This window comes from Candoia aspera, chromosome 1 (assembly GCF_035149785.1).
Source record: "Candoia aspera isolate rCanAsp1 chromosome 1, rCanAsp1.hap2, whole genome shotgun sequence".
Classification (NCBI taxonomy): domain Eukaryota; kingdom Metazoa; phylum Chordata; class Lepidosauria; order Squamata; family Boidae; genus Candoia; species Candoia aspera.
The window spans coordinates 263,077,686-263,100,174 of NC_086153.1; the positions used below are offsets into that span (position 1 = coordinate 263,077,686).

The following is a 22,489-nucleotide window of genomic DNA, read 5'->3' on the forward strand; positions in this document are numbered from 1 at the left end:
TAAAAACAGCATCAAGAAAGCTGTTAGAGCAAAAAGGAGATTTCCTAGATAAACAAGGAAAACCAAAAAGAAAAAGAAAAGAAAAGAAAAAGAAAGACAGAAAGGCTGAAGGAAAACAGAAAGAGAAACATGTCCAATATTTGTGCTTTCCACAAGCATCTGATTGTCACTGTGAGACTAACAGACTCTTAGAAGTATCTGATCCAGGAGGACTCTTCTGTTCTTCTGGTAGTGAAGGGCAGAAGCTGATCTGGGCTAAATTCAGTTTGTAGCATTATCATTTCGTGAATGGGATTTGTCAACAGGCTGAGCTTTTCCCCAGAGCCATCATCTGTTGGCATATGCTGATGACAACACAGTCTTAAATGGAAGGGCCCTAGTCATTTCCTGTTTTAAAGTTACTTATCAACTTGTGTAATCAAAAAGAGAGAACTGTAATTGTAATCTGCACTCTAAGTAAAACAGATGCAGGATGGCTCTAGAGACACCAAGGTGAAACCAGACTGTACTCTGTTTCATTTTCACATTTTTCCTTACTATTGCCAGGAACATTTCTTTAATACTATCCTATCAATGCCAAGGGAAGTAGTAATCAAGAAATCAAACATATTGCACTGGGAAAATCTGCCATCAAAGACCTACCTAAAGTTTTCAGAAGTAAAGATGTCAGTTTAAAAACAAAGGTGTGTCTGACTCACGCCATGGTCTTCTCAATTGCCACATATGCCTGTGAAAGTTGGACTTTAAAAAAGGAAGATAGAAGAATTGATGCATTCAAATTGTGTTGGTGAAGATTATTGAAAATACCATGGACTGCCAGAAGAACAAACAAATCAGTTTTAGAAGAAATACAACCAGAATGTTCCCTAGAGACAAATATAACTAGGCTTAGACTCTCATACTTCGGGCACATTGTCAGGAAAGACCGATCGCTTGAAAAGGACATCATGTTTGGTAAAGTCGAGGGCCAGCGGAAAAGAGGAAGACCTTCAATGCAATGGATTGATACAATTACCGCAACAATGGATGCAAATATTGGAACAGTCAGGCATATGGCGCAAGACTGAACAGCATTTCATTCTGTTATACATAGGGCCGTCATGAGTTGTAAATGACTTGATGGCAGCTAACAACAACAACAACAACATTCATTCCCAAGATCTTTCACAGAATGTTACATAGGGCTGGGTGAGAGAGTTGAAAGGCTGATTATGAGTCACATAATAGAACTAGATAGTGAGTTCCATGACGTTCAGCCAGCTACACCTTACCCACCAGTCACATTAGACCTGACAGCAATATATAGCCACCCAATGTCTGCTAGAATGGGTGGCTAATAATTGTAATGAAATAAATAAATATTTGGAGGAAAAGCCACTCAACAGATTTCTGTTATATTTTGAGCAGGGATGGGAGGAACCCCCCCCTCCAAAACTATGTACATAGGCTTCAATCCAGCTCGGATTAGTCATGTTTAAAATTTAGTTCACAGAGAATGAGATGGCAACCTGTCCCTGTCCTAAACCAGTTTGGATTTTAGATTGACTCTTCAATTAAAAAATAGAGGAAAAATACTGTTGTTATTGCTCTTGTTGTTTTCAAAAAGATTCCTCTGAAAAGAATCCAAGATAAGATTGGAGAAAAGGGCTCCAACCTAGTTTTCTCTCTAGTCTGTGCCCCTTTATGCAAAAATTGTTTACTAATTTCTTTGTACGAAAGAACAGTCATTTATATAAGCTTCCATCTGCAGTCCAAAATCCACAGCCTAAATGTGGATTTCAGCCGCAGTTGTTGTGAGGACCTGCCCTACCATTAAGCAGAACCAGGAAGTGGTGAGAGATTAGAGAGATCACAACTGTATCAGGACTCTGGGGCCTCTAGACTAGCTTGCTGCTTTCAGGTGTAGTAGAAGATGCTGTCCAATTGCTGTATTGAAGAGTTTTGTACTGTACAGTTGCCTATCCTTCTGGCTTCTGTACATCAAACTGGGTGGGAAACTTGTTTAGGAAATATTGTGTTTCTTAAGAAAGCACAATCTTACTGAATCAAAAGAATGAGTGAGCCCTGACCAGCTTAAGTTCCATTGTTTGTTCAATAGGGCTTTACCATGAGTAACTGTGGCTGAAACAAGGCCTTTGGCTTGTTGGTGAAAAATGCCTGACACATCTTGGGTTAAAAAGAAAGAGCAATTACTAAGAGGTCTGAAGAACACCACAAAATGGCTTTGCAACTTGCTTTTAGAAAAAGCCAGCCTTTGCTTCAGTCATATCATTCTCGTTATTTCAGTGCTATTCCCTGACGTATAATTTAAGAGGAAGCAGTAATTAATTGCACACAGTGCTTGAATTGACACGTTCTACATAGCATTTGCTTTCCTTAGTTGGTTCACAGACAGACTCTGGTCTTAGTTCCCTTTCACTTTCCATTAGTTAGCACGTCTCATTCCATTTTTTAGATTCCAGCCAGTAAATGCAAAGCGCATCCTGACTACCTGGATTACCTTCAAAGACTTAAATATTCAGTATAGCGCTGTTTGGATGTCACCATAGCATGAATAGCATGACCGACCGCAATTCTGTCTAAATTCCTCAGAATTACTTCTCACACTGTTAAAGAAAGTGTGACTGAACTCTTAGTGCATTTGTACAGGATATTACAATTTCACTGTAAAGAGTACTTTTAAAAACCATTCAGATCATTATTTTTTAAGCTCACCTTTTCCAGAACACAGAGAAAGATCACTTAGGGCACTATTCTTTTGCTTTTTTCCAGCTGTTATGATTTGCTTCTTTTGCATACCTTGGCTTGCACTATTTTAACATCCACACTAACAAGTGCCGTTCCCCTGAAACTAACGCCACCAAGAAACTCCCCTAGTGGTATGCAGAGATCTGCAGGCAAAATCCTATCCTGATTCTCATAATGGCTTAGACGGAGGAGTTAAACATGAACAACGCGAAAATAAAGTCTTAAGAGCCCCGGAAAATCAACTCTGCACAATGCAGGGGTGAAGGCAGGCAGGCACGCGCTTCGGTGAGGTCGTATGCACTCGCACGGCCACCCGCCCCTTACCGTTGGCGTTCTTCCCGCAGATCAGATGCTCGTAGGGCTGCAGGACTCCCCAAAGCTCAGCGTCGTTGTTAATCGCCGCCTCGAGAACTTCGGCAGAGACCTCGCTTCCCGCCCCATCTCCTTCGGGGCTTTGGTTGGCCAGGACCCGGCCCTTGATCTCTTCCACCAAGTTCTCCAGGCAAGAGGCTAAAGAGATGGCCGCATACTCGTGGATCCGAACAGAGATCCGGGTATCTACCATCCACCTGAAAAAGCGTCCGACAGAGAAGGTGAGGCCACAGCGGGCCGATTTGCCTTTCCTTAGGCCGTCTCCGGCACTCATACTGTACAGCGAAAGGGCTCTGACGGTCGCCAAGACGCAGCTCTCTGACAAGGACCAGCTCTGGATCAGTTTGATGGCACTCTGGATCTCGAACCGCGTGCACTTGGCGTGCATCACGCTCAAGCGTTGCGCCTCCCGAGAGATCCGGATCAGCGGCCTCCGGAGAAGCATCGACAGCCTCCTCGCGGCTTCTGGGCTGAAGTCTCTCTTGCCCGCCTCCGTCCCCTTCCGCAGGATTTTCTCGACGTCTTCCTCGCTCCAAGGGAATTCCTCGAGGTCGGGCAGTTTGGCGCATTTGGCGAAGATGTCCGCAACTTCGGGGTCCTCCGGCAGGACGGTGTTGACAGTATCCCAGCTGTTGTTCCGGCTGTTCATGGAGCCGGAGTAGTACCACCAGTTGCCCCGGGGCTGAGACGAGGCGAGAGCTTGGCTGTTGGACTTGCAGGATGAGAGGCTGAGGGACCTGCAGGAGTCCCCTGCCCCATACCCGGAGTCCAAGGTTAGGTCTTCCAGGGTCTTCAGAGTCGAGCTATATATTCCAGCCATAGGAAAGCTCTGGGTCCCGCTCCTCCGAGGCACGCACGAACGCAGAGTCCCGCGCAGCTCCCAAAGCCGGCCGAGGGCGGCCGCGGGCTTAGGCGCCGAGATGCGAGTCCAGTTTGGGCTGCAGATCCTGCGGTTCCTTCAGGTTTTCACGTGTGCCAGCTGTCTCCATTCCACGGGCCGGGTGAGATCATTTCTTTCCCGTCTTGGAGACAGGGTGGAAAATCTCGGGGCCAGCAGGAGAAGATGCGGGGGATCAGGCAGAGCTCCGAGGAGGCAATGCCCGTCGCCTAATGGGGGGTCCTTAAGCGGCGGAAGGCGAACAAGCCCTTCCTCAGTGACGATCCAGAATCAATTTCGGGCTCATCCAGAAGGCGACGGAGAGGGAGGGAGAGAGGGAGGGAGGAGACCCAAGGCAGCCCAGAGCGGCGGCGGCGGCGGCAGCTCCCTGCCGGTGTTTCCCTCTCCGCGCCCCCGCAAGACACTTGCAGAAGCTTTGCGCGAACTTCCCTCTTCGCTGCTCTCTTCGGCTCACCGATCGTAGGCGACATGCAAATGACCCGACGGGATACCCACCAATCAGGAGAGCCGGGGGTTGGGCCCGCCGCTGAAATGTGAGCTGGGCAACCCGTCCGTGCGTACATTTCAGGCGGGCTGGATGGGCGGAGCCAGGCAAAAAGGGCAGGGCTGGATGAAAACAAGTCCGAAAGGGTGAGAGGGAGCGGGGACTGGGCGGAGAGAGGTGACAGAAGAAAGGAGCCATTGCTGGGGATTTGGAGGAAAAGGAGCCGCGTGTGCACCATGAGCCGAGCCAGCGAAATAAAGGTAACCGCGCCAAGGGAGGGGTTAGGTTTGCCAGGTCCGATCTCTGGCCCTTCGCAGATGCACGTCTAACCTTCCCGCACGAGGCTTCCTGGGCTTCCCAGGAAGCGGGCTGCAAATTGCAGCTACCGGCCTGTGCAAAGTTTTAACGGGGAATTAACAAGCAGCAATACCTGGAAGGGGGGGGGGAGGAGATTATCAGTCTCCAATACAACTTAGGTTGTATTTTCCGAATATCTTCCGTTATAACATCTATACTGCTTACGGTGCATATTTTGAGTGAAAATTATTAATGCATTTCTCGTCCTGTGTTATTTTAACTTCAGAACGTGCTTCCATTTGCCTTTCCTGAGAATATTCTCACATAAGGATCATGAAGATGACTGGGAGCTTTGTTATTTTTCCCCCCGTGGGTAAATGCTATTCGTACGAAAATAAAACAATTAAATGTGCATGTCAATATGGATTTTAAATCTAAAAGTGTTTAAGTCTTCAACAATCTTGTAATGCCTCATAGCTTGGAAAGGGTTCATTATGAAAACCCTCGTTTGGGGGGGAAAGGAGGGAAGGTTTTCACACATGCTGGGTGGGGGATCCTGTTGCAGTGAAAATATTCTTATAATATCTTAAGTTAGTCGTTTAGGCCACAAAGTAAGGTATGGAAGCCTGTGGCCCTCCAAATATTGTCAACCTACAGTTCCCAGAAGCTTGGACATGGGGGCATTCTTCCAATTCTGTTTCAAAGTGACACTAGCTTAAGTATTTTCAAGTAAGGTTTTTCTTGTGGAATCAGCATTTTCTGTTCACATATTTTATGGAAGGCTCAAGTGATGATGTGATAAATAAGAAAACAAAATGATTATTAATTTGTTCCCTAACAACAAAGGATCTGGTAATGGGAGAGATTACCAGAACGGGACCATAGCGCAGTTTTCCAGATGTGAATGGGAAAATGTAGCATTGAGGCAGTTACCCTGGTGCGGTCCATACTAAGGATACCTCCCGCTCCTGTTCTGTATTGTGTGCTGGTTGCAGAGCTGTTTTTGTATGTTTTCTTGTCTTCCAAGGCTTCTCTGGGCGCAGAAAGACCCAATAAACACAGCAGTGCTTATGGCTCTGAGGGCTCCTCTACAGTCCTCTTATAGGTATTCTGTTGACTTTTAATTTGGAAAAAAAAGAGGAATTACTGTATGGTGCAATAGGAGTACTCTGAAATTCTGGCAATTTAAATTAAGGCAGATGAAATTTATAGTTTGTCTGTTTCAGTGTCCCCTTCCCCCTTTGAAGAAACAACACTGAGAAGAAATAATTAAAAAAAAATCTCTTTCTAATGTGGAGGATTTAAGCAGGCTAAGGAGGTTCCATTCAACAAAATTCTGCAAGCTTTCTTGTCTGGTTGTGAAACTGCGAACGTAAAGAGGCAGGTTAGAAACCATCTTTGAAAAAGTCATGTTAGTGGGAAACTTTTTGGGAAACTGACCAGCAGAGAACAAGATTTCCAGTTCTAGCAAATAAAGTTGCAGTTGGTTTGATTTTACTGCAGATATATTTAAATAAGCATGCATATGCCTTGATACACCTACTTAATGGTTTAACACCCCCCCCCAAAGGATTAACTACTGGCTGGGTTTACACATGCTAAACTATGGTTTGTTTTTAACCATGGTTGAATATGTTCCAGTGGCTGGAATCAGGCAAAATATAAGCCAAAATGAAACCACCCACAGTGTATGAATTCAGCTACTGAGTTCTAAAGATTTAAAAAAGTGTTTGTCTCCTTAATGTGGACTGGTCATTGAGAATTTCACTTCCAGCTTGTAACAGAAGAGTAAGAGTTGGTAGTATGAAGAGCCCTACTTAGCAACTTTGCTGTTATGCCATAAGGCTTAAAACATTCTTTTGATGACTTATCAAGATTACACTGAATTTAAAATCTACTGTGCTAAGAATGATACCTTGGTTAAAACTATATTGTCTCCTTTTAGTCTGCACAAACTTTATAAGTGATGGCTTGCAGGTTAAAGACTATTTATTTAGCTACCACAGAGGCATTTCTATCTTGTTTTCTTAGCAGTAGTACAGATGAGGTTTGCCATTACCTTTTCCACACAATTTTTTTCAAATTCCTGCTCTAGCCTCTGTCTCTAGGACTTTCTGGTCGCTTCCCAGGTCTACTATTGCTTAACTTCAAAGTCCAGCCAAGACTGGCTAGGTGCTGCTATCTAGCTGGAGTTTACAGGTTAAAAGAAGTTTATCATAAAACTTGCAAATATATTTTGTAGCTCTGCCTTTATTGTTAAAATAATTAGATCTCTAAAATCCTTCCCTCTCCAAGACTTCAGAAAACTCTGGGCAGTTTACAATAAAATAATCAATAAAACACTAAACACACAATATAATTACAGTATATAAATAAACAATGAATATAGGTAAAAATAAAATCCAGATGGTAAATGATCTAATTCAGTCCTTGTGTGCGACAAGCGACTTAAGGCACTAGCCATCCCCAAGCACAACTATTCCCCTCCCCTCCCTGCCCCAGGCCAGGTGGCAGAGCCAGGTCTTCAAATTCCTCTGGAAGGCCAGGAGTGAAGGGGCCAACCTCACCTCCAGGGGTAGGATGTTCCAGAGGGCGGGAGCCACTGCAGAGAAGGCCCGCCTCCTGGACCCCACCAGATGGAATTCTTTTACTGACGGGGTCTGCAACATGCACTCTCTGCATGATTGGGTGGGACGGGTTGATGTAACAGGGACAAGGTGGTCCCTCAGGTTGACTGGCCCCATGCCATGTAGTGCTTTAAAGGTGATAACTGTCATGAGTAAGGATGGCGAGCAGGGGGCTCCCACCCAGATTGTCAAGCGCATGCGTAGCACGGAGGAACTGTTCAGCCATTCAAAGAGACACAGATCAGGACCGCCTTAACCTTTGGGGTTTATATGGCTGGGTTTTTCCCACGCTTCCTCAGTTTGTTAGGATTCTTGTTAAGTACTACTAATAAATATTAGAGACCAAGTCATCGTCTCAGTGTGTTTCCTGGTAATCAGGACATCAATCCTAACAAACTCCTACTCCCATCGAAAGAGGGAGGAACAAGCAATTAAACAGATACGTTTAGAAATGGCTTCAGAAAACCAAGAAATGCGGCTCGCCATCCAGCAATTGGCAGCAGCCTTACAGCAACACCAGCAACAAGTAGATCTCCAGATCAACACATTACAAGCTGCCATGCTACAGCAGTTGCAACAACCAGCTCCGATTAACCCACAACCGGCACCACCAGCAGCAGCAGCAGCAGCCCCACCGGTAATGTTGAGATCACAGGGCAGTCTACCAGAGAAATTTGGAGGAGAAGCAGGACAGCTGAGAATCTTTCTCACACAGTGTACTATGTTCTTCGACAGCAGACCCGCAGAGTTTCCCACAGACAGAACCAGAGTCACCTTCATCCTAGGCCTGCTGAAGGGACCAGCGGCCAAATGGGCTATTCCCATGGTGGAGAACAACGATCCAATTCTCAACGACTACCAGAACTTTTTGGCAGGCTTCCGAGCACATTTTGACGACCCCATCAGAGAGGCCACGGCCAGCCGGGAGATTCGGAGGCTCAAGCAAGGTAACAAGAGGGTGGGACTCTACATTGCTGATTTCAAGTTGTTAGCAGGAGATCTGGACTGGAATGAGAGTGCATTAAAAGACCAATTCAAACAGGGGCTGGATGAGGAGATTAAGAATGAACTGGTGCGCCAGGGAACACCAGCCACGTTAGAAGCCCTATATCAGCTATCGGTGGTCATAGATGCCAGGCTAGAGGAGCTTAGGCAGATGCAGCCGGGGAGAAGCAAGACCCTCCGAGCGTTTTCAGGATTCCCAACTCCCCTTGTAGCAGCCTCTCACTCAGCACGAGAGGAGCCAATGCAGATTGGGGCAAGCAGGAGACTGATTTCCGAGACTGAGAGGCAGAGAAGGAGAGAGAGAGCCCTGTGTTTCTACTGCGGAGCCCAGGGGCACATGGTGAGAACTTGCCCTGCGAGAGGCCAAACTGCTCCAGTAAGACCCCCAGGGCAAGCAGCTGAAACAGGACCCATCCCCGCCTCTGTTTCCAATCAGGGAAACTCCGTTGGTCTCCCTCCCAAGAGCTCAGCAGGAAGACCGTAAATCAATTAAGGAGAGCTCATTCCGAAGATTCCAGGCAAGACTTTTACTACTTACCCGTAAGAGTCCAAGTCAACCCAGAGCACCAGGTCAAGCTAGAGGCCCTCGTGGATTCTGGAGCTTCAACTAATTTTGTTGATGCACAGACCGTACAAGACTGCAACATACCGACCAGGGAATTGCCATGCCCCATAGAAGTAGAGACCATTGACGGCCAGCCCCTCAAGGCAGGGCCGATTAGAAGGCTCACAGAACCGGTGCAGCTCACAGTGGGAGACCACACTGAATGGATCCAGCTTTATGTTACTGCAGCGCTAAATGTGCCGGTAATCCTAGGCACGCCTTGGCTGAGGATCCACAACCCGTTGATGAACTGGACTACAGGAGCAATCTCCTTCCCAGCTAAGGAATGCCAGCACCACAAGAGTCAAGCCGCTCCACACTCTCCAGCAACCAACGCAGTCACAGTAGCAGGGGGGGTCCACTTGCCAGCCAAGTACGCAGATTTTGCAGATGTTTTCAGCGAGCAAGAGGCCACAGCACTACCCCCCCATAGGGACTGTGACTGCACCATTGAGTTGTTACCAGGAGCCAAGATCCCAGCAAGGAAACAATATCCCATGTCCCCCAAGGAGTTAGCCACCTTAAAGGATTACTTGGACTCCAATCTCCAGAAGGGCTTCATCCGACCATCTACGTCCCCAGCGTCTGCTCCTACCTTCTTCGTACCAAAGAAGCCCGACCCGTTGGCACCTGCAACCCAGGAGACACCCTTGAGAGTGGTCCACGACTTCAGTTTCTTAAATAAACAAGCAAAGAGAGAATCCTATCCTCTGCCCTTAATCTCGGAGCTGCTAGATCGCTTGCAGAAGGCACGCATGTTTACCAGGTTGGATCTCAGGAGTGCGTACAATCTGATCCGGGTGAAAGAGGGGCACGAATACCTGACTGCCTTCGACACCAGGTTTGGCAAATTTGAGTACCTTGTTATGCCCTTTGGCTTGTCTAATGCAGGAGCCATATTTTCCAGATTTATGAATCACGTTTTTGCTGATTTACTAGACAAATACATGGTCGTTTATCTAGATGACATATTAATTTTCTCTGAGGATGCCACAACTCACGTAACCCATGTACGTAATGTTTTGCAAAGACTGAGAGAGAACAGGCTGTTCGCCAAGCTAGAGAAGTGTGCCTTTGATTTAACTGAAGTACATTTCCTGGGCTATATAGTATCCACAGAAGGCATATCCATGGATCCTGCTAAGGTCCAGGCAATTCTCTCTTGGCCACCTCCCCGAAATGTTAAAGATGTACAAAAATGGTTAGGATTCTGTAATTTTTATCGCCGTTTTGCCCCGGCCTATAGCCATCGGACCAGACCATTCACACAGCTCTTGAAGAAAGGCTCAAGATTCGTATGGGGGGAGAGGGAGCAAGCAGCGTTCCAGGAGTTGAAGCAGCTTTTTGCTTCCCAACCGCTCTTAAGGCACCCTGACCCCACGAAGCCATTCATAATGTACTCAGATGCTTCAGACGTTGCCATTGGGGCAGTGTTATTGCAATATACAAACAGGGCAGAGAATACATTGCTTCCTTGTGCCTTTTTCTCACGCCTACTCTCACCAGCAGAGAGAAACTATGATGTGTTTAACAGAGAGTTGCTGGCAATTAAAGCAGCATTCCAAGAGTGGAGGCACTGGCTAGAAGGGGCAACCTTTCCGGTGAAAGTTTGCACCGATCACAAGAATTTACAGCTTCTACAAAACACCAGATCCCTCACCCCACGCCAGATCAGATGGAGCCAGTTTTTCTCCCGTTTCAATTTTGTCATTTCTTATGTGCCCGGGGCGCAAAACTGCTTGGCAGACGCCCTGTCTCGATCCTTTCGGGCAGACCCCCCCACTCACCAGGAAGTACAGGCTGCTATATTACAACCTCACAACTTTGATCAGCCGATGAGGGGGAGCCAAACGGAGAGTTTAGCAGCAGGCAGCCAAGTAGAGGACCTATTTGCAAGAGCCAGAGCTCAGCAGCAACAGGACCCGTATGCCAGGGCCAGGATGGATGACCTCCAGAGGGCCCCGCAAGACACTGCCTCCCCTTTCAATGTGGAGGCAGGAATCCTCTGGCATAGTGGGCGATTGTATATTCCCCCTTCATTGAGGGAAGAAGTACTGAGACTGTGTCATGACCACCAAACAGCAGGCCACGGAGGCGTTTTCAAAACTCTCCATAGAGCTCTGAGAGACTACTGGTGGCCTAAGATGGTTGCAGACATTAAGGGCTACGTTGCTTCTTGTCACACCTGCAGACGAGCCAAGCCTCTCCCAGGGAAGCCCACAGGACTCTTGCAGCCCCTACCCACCCCCAGTAGGCCTTGGGATACGATCTCCATGGATTTCATCACTGATTTACCCCCGGTCCAGGGCCTGACTTCCATACTGGTGGTGGTGGACCTTTTCACAAAGATGGCACATTTTATTCCTTGCAAGGGCCTCCCATCTGCACCAGCCACCGCGCAGTTGTTCATAGACCACGTTTTTAGGTATAGAGGCATGGTGAATCACTTGGTGAGTGACAGAGGCCCTCAGTTCACTTCCAGGTTCTGGAGGGCCCTTTTCCAGTCATTAGGGGTCCAGATCCACCTGTCATCAGCGCATCACCCTGCCAGTAATGGGCAGGCCGAAAAAATTAACCAGTGGTTACAGCAGTATCTCAGGTGTTACACCACGTATCGGCAAGACAATTGGCCAGCCCTGTTGCCCATGGCAGAATTCACTTATAACAACTCTGTGCAGTCATCTACCCAGATGTCTCCGTTCCAAGCGCTCTACGGGGTTAACCCTCAGGTGTTGCCCACCTCCTCCCAGCAGGGAACTGTTCCAGCCGCAGCTGATTTTCTTAAAGAGCAACAAGCCGCACAGGAGTTGTTAAAGGAGCAGCTGAACAGGGCAAAGAGTGCTTACAAAAGGGCGGCAGACGCTCACAGGCAGGAGGGGCCAGCGATCGCAGTAGGAGACAAAGTGTGGCTCTCTACCAAGTTCTTGATCTCTACCAGACCCTCCAAGAAATTGGACTCTAAGTTCGTCGGCCCTTTCACTGTGGTGCAGCAGATAAATCCAGTAGCTTATCGTTTACAGCTCCCACCATCCATGAAGATCCATCCAGTGTTTCACAGAGCCTTGCTAGCCAAAGACCCTCCCCCAAGTAACTTGCGATCGCACCTACCCCCACCACCTCCAGTAATTGTGGAGGGAGAGGAGGAGTACGAAGTGGAAGAGATTCTGGACTCTAGGAGGAGGGGAAGGGGCATCCAATATTTCATACACTGGAAAGGGTACCCTGAGGAGGAGCGCACGTGGGAGAATGCCAGAGATGTACATGCTCCAGCACTGGTTCATCGATTCCATCAGCTTTTCCCTCACAAACCCAAGCCTCGCATTTTACCCGAGATTCCTCTTTCGCCTGAGCAGGCCGAAGAAGCCCAAGCTGAGGAGTTCGTGAGTGTGTATTTCCCCCCGCCCCTGCCTGAAGCCTCGACTCCAGTTACAGAGGAGGTGGGGGAACCACAGCCCTCCACCTCGGGCTTGCATTTCCCAGGGGGGAGGGGGGCTGACCCTGCTAACTCTCTAGATGTTTTTCAGCAGCAGCCACCTGGCTCGGAGGCGTTATCGGATTGGGAGGGCAGCACCGCTTCGTCCGTGGAGGAGTTGTCCTTTGAAGAATTGCCTTCTTTGCCAAGTTCTCATGAGACTTTACAAGCAGACAACATATCTTATCAAGACTCTGGAGGGGAGGGGGCTGAAATGGAATATCAATCTGGAAGGGAGGGTGATGTCATGAGTAAGGATGGCGAGCAGGGGGCTCCCACCCAGATTGTCAAGCGCATGCGTAGCACGGAGGAACTGTTCAGCCATTCAAAGAGACACAGATCGGGACCGCCTTAACCTTTGGGGTTTATATGGCTGGGTTTTTCCCACGCTTCCTCAGTTTGTTAGGATTCTTGTTAAGTACTACTAATAAATATTAGAGACCAAGTCATCGTCTCAGTGTGTTTCCTGGTAATCAGGACAATAACTAACACCTTGAATTGGACCTGGAAGCAATGCAACTCGTATAGTAGAGGTGTTCTATGCACCCTTCTAGGAGCACAAAAAATAGCTCACTGGCTGCATTCTGGACCAGCTGTAGCTTCTGGATACTCTTCAAGGGTAGCCCCATGTAGAGTGCATTGCAATAATCTGTATGGGAGATAACAAGGGCATGAGTGACAGTTCGAAGGGCCTCCCGAACCAGAAAAGGGCATAACTGGTGCACAACACAAAGCTGCGCAAAGGCCCTCCTGGCCACGGCTGCCACCTGCTCTTCATGCGGGAGCCGTGAGTCCAGGAGGACCCCCAGGTTACGCACTGGGTCTGTCTGGGACAGTACAACCCCATCCAGAACCAAAGATGACAGTGTCCCGAGTATGGAAGAGCCATCAACCCACAGCCACTCTGTCTTACCAGGGTTCAGCTGAAGCCTGTTGTTCCCCATCCAGTCCCCCACAGCCCCCAGAGACTTGGAGAGGGTAGTCACGGCAGCACTTACTTCACCCGGGATGGAGATATACAATTGAGTATCATCAGCATATTGATGATACCTCATCCCGTGGTGACGGATGATCTCACCCAGTGGTTTCGTGTAGATATTAAAAAAGGAGCGGAGAGAGAACTGAACCCTGTGGCACCCCACAATGGAGGGGTCGAGGGTCGGATCTCTCGCTCCCTATCACCACCGATTGGGACCGGCCCTGGAGGAAGGAGGTGAACCAGCACAAAACCACGCCACCCACCCCCAACTCCCTGAGCCATCCCAAAAGGATACCATGGTTGATGGTATCGAAAGCTGCTGAGAGGTCAAGGAGAGTAAGTGTCATGAGTACTGATGGTGAGCAGGAGGGGGCCCCTATCCAGGGGGGAAAACGCATGCGTAGTACTGAGGAGTTAAGCAGCCATTCAAAGAGACACAGATCAGACCCGCCTTGACTTTTGGGGTTTATCTGTCTGGGTTTTTCCCACGCTTCTTCAGTTTGTTAGGATTTTCTGTCTAATGTAGCAGTAATAAAACACTAGAGACCTATTCCTTGTCTCAGCGTGGTTCCTGACTGTTAGGACAGTAAGGATGGACGCACTACCTCCATCCCACTCCCGCCAGAGATCATCCATAAGCATGACCAATGCCATTTCCATCCCATATCTGGGCCTGAAACCTGACTGAAAGGGGTCTAGATAATCCGTTTCATCCAGAACCCTCTGGATCTGTAACACTACCGCCTTCTCAACCATTTTCCCCAAAAAGGGGAGGTGGGAGACTGGATGAAAATTGTCTAGCACAGTTGGGTCCAGCGATGGCTTCTTGAGGAGGGGGTGCACCAGCGCCTCCTTAAAGGCAGTTGGAAATATTCCCTCCCCCAAGGATGTATTAACCATCGCTTGGACCCAACCACATGTCACCTTCCGAGCTGCTTCCACAATCCAGGAGGGACATGGGTCTAGATGACAGGTGGTGTCATTTATTGTCCAGAGGATCCTGTCCACTTCCTCAAGTCCAACAGGATCAAACTGTTCCCAGATAACTGGGTAAGTATGCTCCCTTGGTATCTCCACGGACCATGCCTCATGCTTGGAGTCTAACTTGGAACAGATCCGAGTGATTTTATCCTGCAGATGCTCCAAAAATTCCTCTGCACGGCCCTGTAGGTGGGTCACTGGGCCCACCTTCCCCAAAAGGGATCGAGTAATTTTAAACAGGGCTGTGGGGTGGCATTCTGTGGATGCAATAAGAGCAGAGAAGGATTGACACTTGGGCACTCTTACCGCCACAAGGTAGGCCTTAATAGCAGCTCTAACCAGTGTTTGGTTGAATTCGGTCTTTGTCTTCCTCCAGCGGCGCTCTAGACGTCTCTTAATCCTCTTCAGAACCCTCACCTTCTCCGTAAACCACAGGGAGTGTCAGGTTCGATGGGGCAAGAGAGGCCGCACGGGCATGATCCTGTCCAAGGCCCCAGCCACCTCCCTATTCCAGGCAGCAGCCAGGGCCTCCACTGGCCCATGCAGCAGATCCTCGGGAATAACCCCCAGCTCCCTCTGAAACCCTGCCGGGTCCATCAGTTGCCAGAGGTGGACCAATCTAATTGGTCCAGACTCTCTGCGGATGGGGGCGGCATAAGAGAATCTCAGGGCCACCAGGACATGATCTGACCATGGCAAAGGGGACGGGTGTAACTCTCCCCTCAGACCACATTGCCTCTGCTCTGACAAGAAAACTTAAGTCGGGGATGAGACCACTGTCCTGAGTCGGGCCCTGAATATTCTGGGATAGGCCCATGGCTGCCATGGTGGCCATGAACTCCCAAGCTGCCTCTGAGACATGCCCCAGGGAGGGCAGGTTGAATTCCCCCAGAACCATAAGCCTGGGGAACTCTACCGCCAACCCTGAGACAGCCTCCTGCAGCTCAGGCAGGGATGTTGCTCCGCAGCAGGGAGGGCGGTACAGTAGCAATGCTCCCAACTGTTCTTGGGAACCCAACTTGAAAAACAGGGTCTCACAGCCAGCAACTTGTAGAGCAGTGCCCCTGAAGGCCACCAGAGATTCTCAGATGACAACAGCCACCCCTTCTCCCCTGCCATGGGGTCTTGGCTGGTGCCATACCGTAAACCCAGATGGGCACATTTCCGAAAGGGGCAATCCCCCTTCAGGGCCCAGCCAGGTCTCGGTAATACATGGGGGGCCTTGTTGTTTATTTTTCCTGTAATGCTTTCTAAACCACAATGCCTTCTTCCTATCACTTTGAAATCCTCTCTCATGAAATGAAAGAGCAGTAATTAAGCCTGTTGAGAGCCAGTGTAGTGTAGCGGTTATGGCATAAAATTACAAGGACTACTGGTTCCTGTGTTTCAGCGCAAAACAGATCTTCAGCTTCAGTGGGAAATACAGTTTTCTCCCATGGAAATATATAAAGCTAGTATCTGCATTACAGAATATGAATTTTAAACCTTCTGATAAATTCTCCATTTATCATCAGAGATACAATGACACAAACATGCACCAAGCTGTAAATTCCACTAAATTCAGTATGGCCAACTTCCAACAGGAGTGTGCAAAAAGTTGCAGGTACAAGAAATAACTAATCAGCACACACATGGAAATTTTGGATATGTGGTAATGCTACTGTATATACCAACACAACACATTTGCCAAAATTAGGACTGTATTACTCCCAGGCATTTCACCTCAGGCACACATCCACTTTTCCTTTAGACTTTTGTGATGTGTGTATGTTTTTTATATTATTCTTTAGACTTTAATGTATTTTCTGTGTTTTTAACTGACTGTAGCCTGCCCTTCTTATGCTGGTCTTTGACCATAATAAAGATGTATTTGTTTATTTGTACTCATACAGTAGTAATTAGTTTGAATCAATGTAATTCAGTCATATACTAATTTCTGATACTGATTGTCCACTCATTCAAATCCTGTGCCACTGTGTAATCAAAACATGGTAACATTATGTGTTATGTGATCAGCTAAAGACAACTCAGTTTGGTGTAGTGGTTAAGACATCAGGCTGGAAACCGGGAGATTGTGAGTTCTAGTCCTGCCTTATGTATAAAGCCAGCTGGGTGACTTTGGGCCAGTCACTCTCTCTCAGCCCTAGGAAGGAGGCAATGGCAAACCACTTCTCAAATCTTGCCGAGAAAACTGCAGGGACTAGTCCGGGAGTCAACACTGACTCAAAGGCAACTCCCCCCCTCCAAAATTAAATCTGTTCAGTTAAGGTAGCATGTTGAAATCTGAAAGAGGCCTGTGTATGGAAGTTTGCACATTTTTTACCTTGAATGGTGAACTAGTTATGAAATAAAAATGCCTGGTTTGTTTGTTTGTTTGTTTCTATATGCAGGCTATTTGAAAAGAAAACATTGGCCCCCTCTGTAGATACTTTTTATTGTAGTTTGCTGCATTACTTATTTTATGTAACAGTGCCATCTTATGGTAAGACTGGAATGATTGAATAATTCCATTGAATACATCTTGTTCAGATCTTGTAAACAAACCACACCACTGTGGATATTGCAACCAACCATAGTTTAAAATCTGGGTTTAGCAGGATCCATGAACTCAGCCATTGTATGTATTTTTTCATCTATTGTATGCTCATTTAGATAAGTCTGATGTCTTAATATTTTGTTAAGAAATAAGCCATATTATAATAAAACGAATAAAAAGAAATATAAAAGAGAAAGTTGCTAGCATAAGACCCTCTATAGATTTTAGGGAACAGGTGAAATTTGACCTGGAGATGTATAATTTGTAGATCAGCCGCTCAGCCACTATGCACAACTTAATTACTGTCTTTCAAAAAGCAAGTCGGATTTTGAGAATATTCCTGAAACTTATTTATTTACTTTGATGCATGCTGCCCATTTCTGGAGTACTGCTAGTAATTTTTTAGATTATAATTTGATAGAATTGGTTTACTAATACCTATTCTCCTAGAAGACGATTTAGTCTCTCTGATGAAGTCAATCAATCAGTCAGTGTGATGGTCAAAGACTTGTTCAGATAAAACAGTCTTTATGTTTGAAGGTGCTAAAGAAATCTTATTTCAGAAGGAAATTCCAAAACATAGGGCCAATCCACAGAGGAGGACCTGTCCCAAATCCCTCTAAAATGTGCCTCACAGTACCAGGAGAGAGGGAAGGGCTTCTCCTCAAAATGTTTCAGTCTGAGATTGTTTTAGATAAGCAAAGGAGGTATTCAGGGTAGCCTGAACATTTAGAATTGTATAGTTCATACTGTATTGGTATTTTGATTAGTTCCCACATTATATTACTGTGCATGTTTTTCTTTTGGCTGATATTAACACTTTTTTAAAACTTCAACATCTGGGATGTAGTTGCCCAGCTATTAATAATAATTAGTTTGAAAGAAACCATTTTAATTAGTGGTGTATAACTATACAGGTAGTCCTCGCTTACTGACTGTCCTGTTTATTGACGGTTCAAAGTTACAACGGTGCTGAAAAGGTAACTTTGTGACTGGTCCTCGCACTTACGACCATCGCAGCGTCCTGTGGTCATGTGATCGAGATTTGGGCACTTTGTAACTGGTGGGCATTTATGAGAGTTGCAGCATCCCATGGTCATGTGAATGCCACTTGTGTGCTTCACAGCTGGCTTCTGACAAGCAGCGTCAATGGAGAAGCCAGCAATAAAATTGCAAATCACAGTCAGTGATGTCTTGATTAAGGGGTGATTTGCTTCATGACCATGGCAGAAGTCATATTGTAAGCCCATTGTGGTCATGTGATGCCTTACTTAATGACCATGTCGCTTAGCAACAGAGTTGCCAATCCCAATTGTGGTTGTTAAGCAAGGACTACCTGTACCATTTGGTTTCTGAGCCACTAGGACTACTGTAACTGGCCTGCAAAAATCTGCAGAAAAGATACAGAAAATGTTATCCCTTTGCTGCCCTCTCGTAGTTGTCCAGGTTTCTGCAACCCAGGTATGATAGCTCTAGTTTTCATATAGCTGTTCAGCTTGGCTAAGAATAGGTTTTCCCCTGGATTGTTCTCAGCCTTTAATCTGGCCTCTGAGAACTTCATCTGAAATCATCTACAAACACTCTCACCTTTAGAGATGAGAATTTTGTAGGAATGTTTTTTTCTGCGGTGGGACTCGCTAACATGGTGTTAATTTAGCAGGATGGCTACCACTTTGTTCCTCAGAAAGACATTTTATTTTATTTATTATTAAACTTGTATGCCTCCCAATTACTCAAGATAGAAATCTGTTACACAAGCAGTATTTCCTTCTGATAGCTATGATTTAATGCAATTCTTGCACTTAGAAAAGGCAGGCTATTGTAAAATGTTATTTTTCCCATTCATTCTTTAAAGTTTTATGGTATGATCAAACTTTACAGGTGTTGGGAGTTCTAATCTGTTTTCTGGTATCCAATTCTTTGCTCAAAAGCAGACATGGGGATATGGGATGCACTAGGTCAGGTCTCTGATGCCGGGATGGCTGTCATTTTTTATGACTGTCACCAGAATGCTCAAAATAAGATTCCAAATATAAATGCTGTCAATCAACAGGGAAAATCCATCAGCTCTTCTTCAGTAGCTGCTTCGGTAGAGGAAGGTGGCAGCAGGACTTTGATGATAAACAACACACAGACCATCTTCAGTAATCAAAAACAGAAAATAATCTATTTTTGTTCCGACAGTAGCAATTAAAACAGCAATTAAAAAGCAATTCAAATACTGCAGGGAGTGTTGGAGAATGATGATTCCTGTCTAACACCAGCACCATTTTGACTAAAAATAATGGTGGCACTCAGTGAGGTAGAGAAAATGGTTTGAAAGAGCGGAAGATAGAATGAATTGAGTCATGCTGTTGTTGTCTTGCCTGATCCATACAATGCACCTGTGGGCTCCTGACTGAGCTTATGCTGCTGTCTAGGTCTGGTTCCAAAGCTGCCATGCCTGGAGGATTAAGAGCAGAGTGGCACTCAGCTGGATCCCATGGGGCACATCCACTGGAAGTGACCTGCCCTAGGCTTCCAGTACTCTGTAGTGTCTCTGCTTTAGCTGTTAGGAGGCTCTGCTGAGCAGACCAGGATGAGGAGGCTTGTCAGAACCCACAATCAAAGAATTCTTAAATCAGTTCTTCCAGTAGAAGATGGAAGAGCTTGGGTGTTACAGAGGTGATGGGCTGTGAATGTCTGTTTGTGTCACTGAATTGGCAGGACAATCTGGGAATCTTGCATGTATAGTGCCCATCTTGATGCACAGCAGAGTCCCTACCTCATCTCCTGGAACTTTCCTAGGGCTGGTGGTGGAATACCTCTGGCTTTAGGTGTTATGGGGTTGTAATCTCCATGCCTTGAGAGATGGCTATGGGAGAATTTAGGAGTTTATGGCTTGTTCCAAGATAGTCTCTGGCCTGATGCATGCAGGGACCATACTTTAGACCTAATCTTCACTTCCAAGCAGTTGATAGGTGATCTAGAATTGGGAGGTCATAAGGGTGAGTCCTTTGCCATGTCACATCACTCCTTGATTACTTTGAAACTCATTGCTGCCAAAGGACTGTGCAGGACAGGAGGGCCAATTAAGGTGGTCTACCCCAGCTGTAGGCAGTGGATTCCAGAGGGCACTCGAAGATTTTTCCAATAACCTGGGAGGCAATTCATATGAGCACATGGTTGATCTCTGGATTGTAGTGGTGACCAGCATGTTTGATGAGAACAACAGTAAGCAGGCTCTCCCTGTATGCTGATTCTGGGGTGGGAGGTGGGAGTGCTCCTTAGTTAACTGAAGAGCTGAGGAACTCAGGAGATGAAGTGACAAACGAGATTCCTGTAAAGTCGCTAAAAGAAGATTAAGAGTAAATTGGACTAGACAGGAGTAAGAACTCATGTTCAGGCGTATATCATGGTAATAGGGGCATCAAAACAGCCTCACTTTACTCTTACTATGTCTGTACTGTTCGAGTAACATACCCCCTATTGGGGTGTGGGAGGCAGGAAGATCTTACCAAGGGGCAGGCTGAGATCTTGGGGCAATATTTTGCAGATAAAATAGCTCAAATTTGCTCTGTCCTTGACTCTACATGGGTGGGGTCAGGGGTAGCATCTTGTGATGTTTGCTAGAATTAATTCCTTCCAACTTCTGGACTTCAAGGGAGTGGATAGGGTAATCTCTGTGAGGAGCTTGGCCACTTGTGGGATGGACCCAAGCCCCAACTAGGAAGTCAGGAAGAATGTGAGGGGCTGGATTGTGGGGACTGTCAGTGCCTCTCTTTGTGAGGCAGTTATGCCTACTGCTTTGAAGGAGGTGGTGGTGTGCCACCTCCTGAAGAGACCCTCCCTGGAACCAGTAAGTATTGACAACGTTTGCCCTGTCTTCAACCTTCCCTTTTTAGGGAGAGTGGTCTCCAACTGAAAACTGTTGCAGAGAAAGCTAATTATTTAGATCAGGTTCAATCAGGTTTGAAACCTGGGCATAAGATGAAACCACCTTGACTGCCTTCGTAGGTGACCTGCATCAACATACAAATAGGGGGAGTGCAGCCTCCTTGTCATTATTGGCATCTTGGCAGTCTTTATTCATCAACCATGGAATCCTTCCTGGCTGCCTGTGAGGGCTGGAAGTCAGAGATACTTTGTTCACTTGATAGTAGTGGGAGAGGAGAGGGTGGGGAGGCACTTCCTCTGGAGCGGATTTGTGAGTTGGGGTGGGGGGGACTTTCTAGATAGGTAGGTGGAGGCTGTGGCTAGGAGAGCTTTTGCTCAGTTTCAGTTGCTTCATGCTTCATTCAATCATAGTCAATCAAAATCTCCATTAATCCCCTCCTTCAACCTGATGTTCTGGCAATAGTTGTTGTTGTTGTTTATTCATTTAGTCGCTTCCGACTCTTCATGACTTCATGGACCAGCCCACGCCAGAGCTTCCTGTCGGTCGTCAACACCCCCAGCTCCCCCAGGGACGAGTCCGTCATCTCTAGAATATCATCCATCCACCTTGCCCTTGGTTGGCCCCTCTTCCTTTTGCCCTCCACTCTCCCTAGCATCAGCATCTTCTCCAGGGTGTCCTGTCTTCTCATGATGTGGCCAAAGTATTTCAGTTTTGCCTTTAATATCATTCCCTCCAGTGAGCAGTCTGGCTTTATTTCCTGGAGGATGGACTGGTTTGATCTTCTTGCAGTCCAAGGCACTCTCAGAATTTTCCTCCAACACCATAGTTCCAAAGCATCGATCTTCCTTCTCTCAGCCTTCCTTATGGTCCAGCTCTCGCAGCCATATGTTACTACGGGGAACACCATTGCTTTAACTATGCGGACCTTTGTTGTCAGTGTGATGTCTCTGCTCTTAACTATTTTATTGAGATTTGTCATTGCTCTTCTCCCAAGGATTAAGCGTCTTCTGATTTCCTGACTGCAGTCAGCATCTTCAGTAATCTTCGCATCTAGAAATACAAAGTCTTTCACTGCGTCTACATTTTCTCCCTCTATTTGCCAGTTGTCAATCAAGCTGGTTGCCATAAACTTGGTTTTTTTGAGGTTTAGCTGCAAGCCATAGTTACCCATGCCCTAATCACCTTGCAGATTGATTACTGCAATGTGCTTTATGGAGCATTCCCTTTGAAGCTGTAATGGGTATAGAATGCCACAGACTGCTTACTGATGGGAGGGAGTTTCCAGTGGCATATGACAGTGGTATTCTGGTACTGCACTGGTTGCCAGTAGACTTCTGACTATAACTATAAAGTGCTTTATGGCCAGGCATCCAAGTGTCTGCAGGACTGCCTGCTTCAGGGAGAACTGACCTGTCTAAGCTCAGCAGATTCAGGACAAAATAGTTACCAGCAACAACAGCACAGGCAAGTCAATTTTAAATAATTATTCCAATGTAATACAGTTCTTACAACCAGATCTTACATCAGTTACTCCCTTGAAACATAGAAATCAGGTTTTCTGTTCACAAAATTGGTTTGACTTAGATTGCCTCAGAGCTAAGTCAGCCTT

The 22,489-nt window shown here is 46.6% G+C and overlaps 2 protein-coding genes across 2 annotated transcripts in view; one reads left to right on the forward strand and one right to left on the reverse strand.

Annotated features, from left to right (window-relative positions):
- Positions 1-4,324, reverse strand: part of ABTB2 (ankyrin repeat and BTB domain containing 2) — a 153,908-nt gene extending 149,584 nt beyond the window's left edge. The window contains exon 1 of the mRNA XM_063289608.1: positions 3,073-4,324. Coding sequence (XP_063145678.1) covers positions 3,073-3,940 — 868 coding nt within the window. The 5' untranslated portion in view covers positions 3,941-4,324. The remainder of the gene's footprint in view (positions 1-3,072) is intronic.
- Positions 4,325-4,654: 330 nt separating this feature from the next.
- CAT (catalase) overlaps positions 4,655-22,489 on the forward strand; it is a 78,467-nt gene continuing 60,632 nt past the window's right edge. Inside the window, exon 1 of the mRNA XM_063289616.1 lies at positions 4,655-4,762. Coding sequence (XP_063145686.1) covers positions 4,739-4,762 — 24 coding nt within the window. The 5' untranslated portion in view covers positions 4,655-4,738. The remainder of the gene's footprint in view (positions 4,763-22,489) is intronic.